A 7,706-nucleotide genomic window follows, 5' to 3' on the forward strand; every position below is an offset into this window, starting at 1 on the left:
TGTGCAAAACTGCCATGTTACATCAGGTTATTCTCCTAGAGCAAGGAGGAGGGAGGAACTAGGAACGAGGATGATTCCTGGTCTACTAAGAGCATCACCCATGTCCGGCTAATTTTAATTTGGCACCCTGGTGACTTTGTTGATAAACTTTTGTACAACCAGATAAAGAACTGGTCTCTCTCAGAATCAAATAACTTGCAAAAGGAAAATCATTCGCTGCCTTAAAATTTTGCATGCAGTAGGAGATCAAGGGAATGCACAAAAATGTAACTTTGGAGGTAACAGCATTTCTTGTTTCCATGGTAACAACGGCTGTATGTTCGCTTGGAGCCCCATTTTCATAAAAAAAATCGCCACGAAATTTAAAATGTTTATTTCCGTGTCTCCAGCTCAAAACAAAATTAAAAATTGGTACTCCTACCGTACATAGTGACATCTTTCGTCCTTACTCTAATGCATTCAATTTTTCCTGAGAGTCTAAGCTGTTGTTCATTGTCGTACAGTTTCGGTCATTTTTACTCCAGGATGAACAGGGAAAACGTTTAACTAAATTTTTCTGAAGTACACCGATTCTGGAAATGAAACTAAGCACCAAGTTGCTAAATATGCAAAGTCTATGAGGGAGGCCGCAGAGTGTTTAAACCGTTCGGCAATCAAACACCGTGGACATGTACCTAACTAACACATTGTCAAATCCTCGACGTTTGCATACAACTGCTTGTCGTACAATCAACTTCTGTGGAGAAAAAGGATTCAATAGTATTATGAAACTGAATGTGTTTCCCCTTTACATTATTTGCAATTATATCCACATCAGCAATCAGCTTTTCCTGTCTGAGAAAATACAAGGAGGAAGTATTTAAAGCGTCATCATTCACCACTTTTTGTGCGTCTCAATGTAGTTTTGCAATGATCTCGTCATCTTTCATATCATGACCATAGAGGTTTTATTTTGTTTTTGAAACATTTTGTTTTGCCTCTTATATACTATATACGCTATTATTTGTGGAGCGTAAGCTCCGGTGACATAAAAAGAAGAAGCAATCCAAACTTGCCACAAATTGGAAGAGATGGCTACATATCATTTGGCCGTCTGAAGGACAAGCTACTAATTCAGAGACTATAAGTAACTAAGCCTTAATCCAATCCTATATAGAAGGAAATTGCCACGTTCATCACAATTCTCACCTTGTGTAGAGTCTCCATGTCTTTAAGCTGGGTTCTTAATTCAGTGAAAGCTGGTCTTTCATCCGGGTCATTATGCCAGCATCTCATCATGATCTGATACCTAGTAATTTTCATATGGAATGTGATATCAGTTGATCTTGTGAACAACAAGCATAATTTATGTGTGAGAGTTTATAAAATATTTCTTGTTGAAATGAAGGGGAAAGAGTCAATAAAAGTTTACAATTCATCATCCACGTGTTGTGGTTTAGGCATTCTGTATCCCTCTTCAAGTAAGTTTGCATTTTTTTTGCCATCCATTCGTGGGTAAGGTGAACCGCCTGAAAGAGAAAAACAAGACAATCAGAATAGAAATGTGTCGAACAACGACCAACACTGAAAGTACCATCTATGTCATCTGATGGAGTAGGGTTTATGTACCTTAGCAGAATGTATTTGTTTTCGTGAAACCTGTTATCATGCCGTTTCCCGAGTGTTTTGCTTTTGCAAGTTAATTAACTGTAAGTGTTTGTATGTTTCATTCGTTGTAGTGTGTACCTGTGAGTGATGTTTATATCGCTGCGTAATGTTACGTAACTTATGTCGAGTAATTTGCTAAGTTTTGTGGATAAATTTAGGTCCTGAGGATCAACGTCTATGTACACTTTTTAGAAGCAGCTTCTTCGTTTTCTAGATGCCTGTAAAGGTATGCATGCTAAAGGACAATTCCATAACTCCATCTACAGAGAGGCAAGCAAACATGAGTGAAATAGCTGGGAAGACTGTAGAAACCAATCCCTGCCTAGTCCCAGTCCGCGCGGCAATCCTTAAATAGTTTCACCTTTGCGCTCTTTCGTGCGGGTTAAGCAAATGACAAAGGGTTCGCTCCAGTTAACAAATAACGTTACGTTCGTGTGCTGTTTCGTCGTATTCCCAAATCGTCAGGTAAATCTCCACTTTCATCATTTTATTCGTATTTCCTATGTTGTTCCTAATGTTGTAATTACTTGTTCAAGATGCTAGAATTGCCCTCGGATGCACCTAAAGAAACTCTTACTCCTCTTGCGCTCTCTCTCTCCCGCGCGCACCCAGAGCTCTATGTGTACATCTTGTTAAAAAGACGTCATCTCTAAGGGATATGATCAGTTGTACTCACACGTCACTTTTGGTGGTATAGTTACCATACAACAGAGCCTCATAAGCTGTCCACTTCACTGGAATACGGCCCTTATAAAGATTTGTGAAACACAACAAAAATAGCGAGCAAGAAATCAAAGACAATAATAGCTAAAATAATAGTCGTATATGTACCTTTTACTTTCTTATCAGGTCCAATCTAAAGATTTCAAGATCGAAACTATGAACACGTCACCTCTAGCACAAGAAGGTGGTTATGCTGTATGTTATGTCACTGGGTAAAGGTAAAGTCTGTTTACGAGTCTAGTGGTCCATTAGGCCAGTGCTTAACTCCAGTTTCTGTAGCATGAAGCGACTAGATGTATTTCTACTCCCCCGTGGATGAGAGGCCAGTCCATCGCAGGGTTACCCCCCAGCATTAAATTTTCCGGTACCCATTTATACACCTGGGTGAAGAGAGGCAATGTGAGGGTAAAGTGTCTTGCCTAAGAACACAACACAATGTCCAGGACATTGTTATGTCACTGAGTACCCGCATTTTTGTGTCACCTTCGTTTCTCGTTTATAAATATTTTCCTGATGCACATCTCTGGCCATTCCAAAGTCTGTCACTTTACACTTTTCATTGTGTCCAACCAATACATTACGGGCTGCAAGGTCTCGGTGGATGATTTAAAGCAATGGATTGTTAAAGAAGAAATGACACGAAAGCGAGAATTAGTAACTATAGGAGATAAGAACTAACAAAGAAAGCTTCATTTACGGAACAATTAATAGCGGGGCTCCCACGCGCGCTTTTCGCGCGTGGGGCAGAGGCCCATACCCATGGAATATGGTCAACCCTGTTTTCGTTTGGTTGTCACGTGACTGACCGAGCGTACGTAGGTACGTACGTGCCTTCAGATTGCACGGGTAGGGTAGGGGAGACTATCAAAACGAAAGGAGGGGTGTCTCAGCGAGTCTTGGCAATTGCACATCTTTTGTGTCATCATTAATATCACGAACTTGGGAGCTCCGCTTTTAGGCTTGGCTAAATCTATTTAGTATAATTTCAGAGCTGAACAAAGAGTTTCCAGCAATCTGATTGGTCGAGCGGTTCCTTATATGACGCTATATAAACCGCTCCGCGCATAAAATGTTAAACTAAAATGTTAATAAATGTTACTAAAATGTTATGATTTTAGAAATTTCTCTGTTGTTCAGCTCTGAAATTATACTAAAACAATTATTCGCCTCAGGTTCGGTGAATATTGTCGAATAATATTGTCGAATAATTCGACGATATTCACCTCGCCTTCGGCGAATAATTGTTAAATATTAGTGTGCGTGTTTTTTATTCCCCAGGTAGTAACATTTTAAAAGTACTGGTATTGTTGCAATTTGAATGAAAATTGACCACTGCAATTTTTAAATGAAAATGAGATGGTACTCCCTGAAGAACTAGACGCTCGAGGAGCGTTCACTCGGGCTTCTTTTAAACATAGCTTGTGAATCCGTGCAATCAAATTCAATTACGCGAGCGTGCTTCAATTTTCCATTGTGCACGCTGGTGACTTCAGCAAACAAATTCCTAGCGAAAAAATGTTTTTCTTGCGAGTGAATTCAGCATTTTTCAGTAAAAAACGGAAAAACTTCCGCGAAAAAGTTGAAATAGACATGGCAAAAAGCGTACACACTGATGAAGATCTGCCTACTTTTTCTTTGGGAATGGATTTTTTAATTTCTTAGAAAGAACCCAGAGAAAGGGAAAGCAAAACAATCAACGGTTTCATCTCGTTTCGCAACTCTAACTTCATTTCCACCCATGAATTCACCTGTCAGTTTTTGACCAATCTAAGACAAGATCATTGAAGTATAGCGAAATACTTTTCCGAAACAAAATAAATGGATTGAAGCGTAGGAGAGGGAATTTCTGCCTTTTATACATAAACTACAGCGTTGAAAATGTTACAAAACAATTACTTTATGTGTCAGCTGTGCGTTCATCGAGACTTGAAGCACTTGGGAAGTTTGGAAAACTAGAGTTGCTCTCGGCTGCGCCTCGAACAACTCTTAGGCATCTATCGTGCTCTCCAAACTTCCCGCGTGCTTCAAGTCTAGATTAACGCGCGCTAACGCATGAACCAATTGTACGTTAATAGTGATTATGTACGAAATACCGAATCGTACTTTACAAGTATTGAACCCAATAAAAACCAGTAACAGAAACAGGATATTTTACGGAAGAGCTAAGCTTATATATTTAACCTTACTATCTAAGTTTCTTCTGTCAGTACCTTATCCAATTCGCTGTTCTTAGCGCCACCTTCGAAGTTGTGTTCACAAACATTCTTGATTTTTTTCAGCAAGTGAGGTGTTCGTCTCAGCATCATAGTTTGTCGTTAAATCGGCCCTCTCAGTTTTGTCAGTATTTTCGTGGTTTGAACTCACATATAGCTCATTTGTTATCTCGTGAGAACTAGTATGACCTTTCCACATGCCACATTTGGCTAGCTTTCAAGCAATGAACTTCGAGGGCCGGCCCATTCCGATAACACTCGACATCATTTAGCGTGGGCCTACCACGAACGGCGTGTGCATTTGCATGTGCGATGCGCTTATAAGACAGGAGTCTTTGCAAAGCGGTCTTCACAAAACACAACATTCTAAATTGCGTTGTTTACGAAGAACGAGTTCACGATAGTTGTCGCACTCTCATGCCCACTTTCCGTGGTTTACGCAAGGAACGCCTGGGACCATGACCCCCTTCTGGCGATCAAAACGGCTTGCATTTTCAGACTCGGGGTTTCCCACGGAAGCCCGAGTAAAGAGCCATAGATCAGACGCAAAGAATTTTGCTAACACCTATGAGGCGTATTCTTTTTAAGATATGGCATAGTATTTAAGAAAAAATAAAATAAACATGACGGTATACCTCAGTAGGAAGATTCAGAATTAATTTATCTTTTGTATTTTTAACTTACAGATTTTGAGGACAGGTAACTCATCCCATCTGCGATTTGCCAAGCAAACTTATCAGCTGTTGTGACGTCAGATTTGTTTGTGGTTTGATATCCGGGTCTTTACAGTAAGTGCCATTTAATCCACGGCTTTTTCTCAGGTAACCCAGCAGATCTCCAAAAGGAACATATTCAATCAATAAGAGGGGTTCCTATGCAAACACACATACACACACAGAAAAAGTTTTCACGAGATATTCTTACGGATAAAATCGCAAGGAAAATGTGTATGGCATCATTAAAACACACAACTAAAACATACCAGATTCAGTAACACATCCCAGAAGTTTGATGACGTGAGGATGTGGTTTAAGGTTCTTCATCGTTTCAAGTTCTTTCATCATATATTTCTTGTCCGATTCAGCAGCGTTAGCTGCAGAATTAAAAGCAAATTTTAATGATATAAAAAATGCCGAAGCAACAATATAGGTTGTGAAATAGCAAATGGCCAAAGAAAACTTAGAACTAGGACAAATTCCATTTAAAACCAATCTTTCAATTTTATCAGGATCAACATAACCAAAGAAGACAATACGAATTCTATATGTTGAGGTCAGAACATCGCTCACATTTAAGCATCTTAATAGCTACTGTAGTCGTATCAGGCCTCCCTCTAAGTCCTACTGCCGTTCCCTTGGCAACTTGTCCAAAAGCCCCTTTACCAATGACTTTTTCAATGGTCACGTGATGTCTTGGAACTTCCCAGGAGCATGTCAGGGGGTGAAGAGGGGCGTAATGAGTACTTAGACTTGTAGTTTTTGTTCTTCTATTATCTTTGCTGACTTCTCTGAGATCCATGCATTCCGCAGAAGGCTGTGTGGGTGTGCTTGAATGGGGCAGACTTTTTTCGATATCGTGTAATGCGGCCATATTCTATTAAATTAATATACGCTTTCACTACTTATTAAATAAGTCTGTAATAAATAAGTCTTTCATAAATCTCAAAAACATCTCATATTAGGTAATAACAACAGTTTACTCATCTTTATCAGACCTACTTTTATAACTAAAATCAACAACCAGTACGTTCTCAATTATCGAAAACGATCATGTCTAATGGATTGAACGAGATTTCCAACATCGACGCCAAAACTCAAAACTGTAACCCAAAGTAGGGAGAATCTATTGGTAGCGGACATACATATACTCGGAAAAATTGTCGTCACGCTTATCTTCCTCACTGCTGAATAGGAAATAAGACATTGAGAAATAAGACAGAAAAAACAGCACGGGAAAAATTAGCAAGGGAACGATTCTTAACAAGAAGTTGACCTTTTGGTTATCTATGAATACACAAGACAACCGAGAGCCAATCCGGCGAGTAGCTTGACCTCATCCTAGGACAGAGTCCCTACCTGGTTGAAGGTCTCCGCAATTACATGGTGTTTACAAACCATTTAAACTGCCAGTTTTACGCGTTTTTGTAAAAACCCTGGTTATCTCCTATCAGCCTTTATCTCTTTAACAGATTGCTAGTGTTTATTCTACTGAAGAGAGCAGGCGTAAAGTAATATCACACACTTTCTCCCCAAACCAACGTGATCATGATTTCTGCGTCATAACTTACGTTGTGAGCACTCCTTTCATCTTCACAGGTCGTACAATTAAGAAAAATAATGATTGTAATGCTTACACTAATAATGATTATGATTAGTAATTACGACAATAATAATAATGAGAATGATAATAATTATGATGGTGACAATGGAGAGTTTGATGGTCCCCGTGTCACAGCCGGCAGTAAGGTCGACAGAGATAAGAGGCGTAGTATGTTGTCCATGTTCATGGAAATGTCGTTCTTAATTTTGAGTTGAGCTTGTATTGCCAGAAAACTGAAGCCTGTATATTCCAGCAAACTGAAGCCTTTGAAAGAGATTATTCTTAAAGAGTTGTGACGGAAGCTGATCCGATGCTGTTGAAGATTACTATGGAAAATGGAAAATGTTATTCAGAAGTAATGTCAGATCCAGATTTCTTAGAGTAGGAATTCCAAAAGTCTCCACCCACACATCTTGTGAGACGCCAGACTGCATGGACTAGTTAATAATAACAGTTAACTAGGGCTCGAGTTCATCTGTACATTCCATTGCGACTTTCATCAGGACAAAATTTCGAGAGAAGGACTTACTGTAACACCACACGCAAGTGTCCTAGCCTCACTTAGGAGGTCAGAGTAAGAAAAAAATCTTGAGAAGGATGAGGATTGGAGGGATCAGTCGGAGGAGCTGAGGTATTGTTATGAACTGTGACTGCGTCTAATTCAGAGTGAACCAGATTTTTTTCTTTAAATAAAGCCCCAAATTCACCGTCAATTGTCAACCTGTTACAGTGTTCTGCATATCGTGACTCCCTCGCTTAGCTTGATTAAGCAACTTCCTTCTAGCGGCAAAAAGCTTCAGTGGA

The 7,706-nt window shown here is 39.5% G+C and overlaps 1 protein-coding gene and 1 pseudogene across 1 annotated transcript; both read right to left on the reverse strand.

Moving 5' to 3' along the window:
• Positions 1-1,132: 1,132 nt before the first annotated feature.
• LOC148727010 (tyrosine-protein kinase receptor Tie-1-like) lies at positions 1,133-1,498 on the reverse strand. Its single transcript, XM_088727299.1, has 2 exons — positions 1,412-1,498; positions 1,133-1,288 (listed from the first exon to the last, which is right to left on the reverse strand). Exons 1-2 carry the CDS (start codon positions 1,486-1,488, stop codon positions 1,138-1,140), a joined length of 228 nt encoding a protein of 75 aa, XP_088583425.1. The 5' UTR covers positions 1,489-1,498; the 3' UTR covers positions 1,133-1,137.
• A 384-nt stretch (positions 1,499-1,882) lies between these two features.
• Positions 1,883-6,173, reverse strand: LOC148727011 (proto-oncogene tyrosine-protein kinase receptor Ret-like; annotated as a pseudogene).
• Between the last annotated feature and the right edge of the window lie 1,533 nt (positions 6,174-7,706).

The sequence above is a fragment of the Stylophora pistillata genome, chromosome 7, assembly GCF_964205215.1.
Source record: "Stylophora pistillata chromosome 7, jaStyPist1.2, whole genome shotgun sequence".
Taxonomy (NCBI): domain Eukaryota; kingdom Metazoa; phylum Cnidaria; class Anthozoa; order Scleractinia; family Pocilloporidae; genus Stylophora; species Stylophora pistillata.

Coding starts and splice junctions, on each gene's coding strand:
- LOC148727010 (XM_088727299.1), bottom strand. CDS start 1,488: ATGGATGGCAAAAAAAATGCAAACTTACTTGAAGAGGGATACAGAATG. Junction 1,289..1,411: donor CAACACGTGGATGATGAATT/GTAAACTTTTAT, acceptor GAAAATTACTAG/GTATCAGATCATGATGAGAT.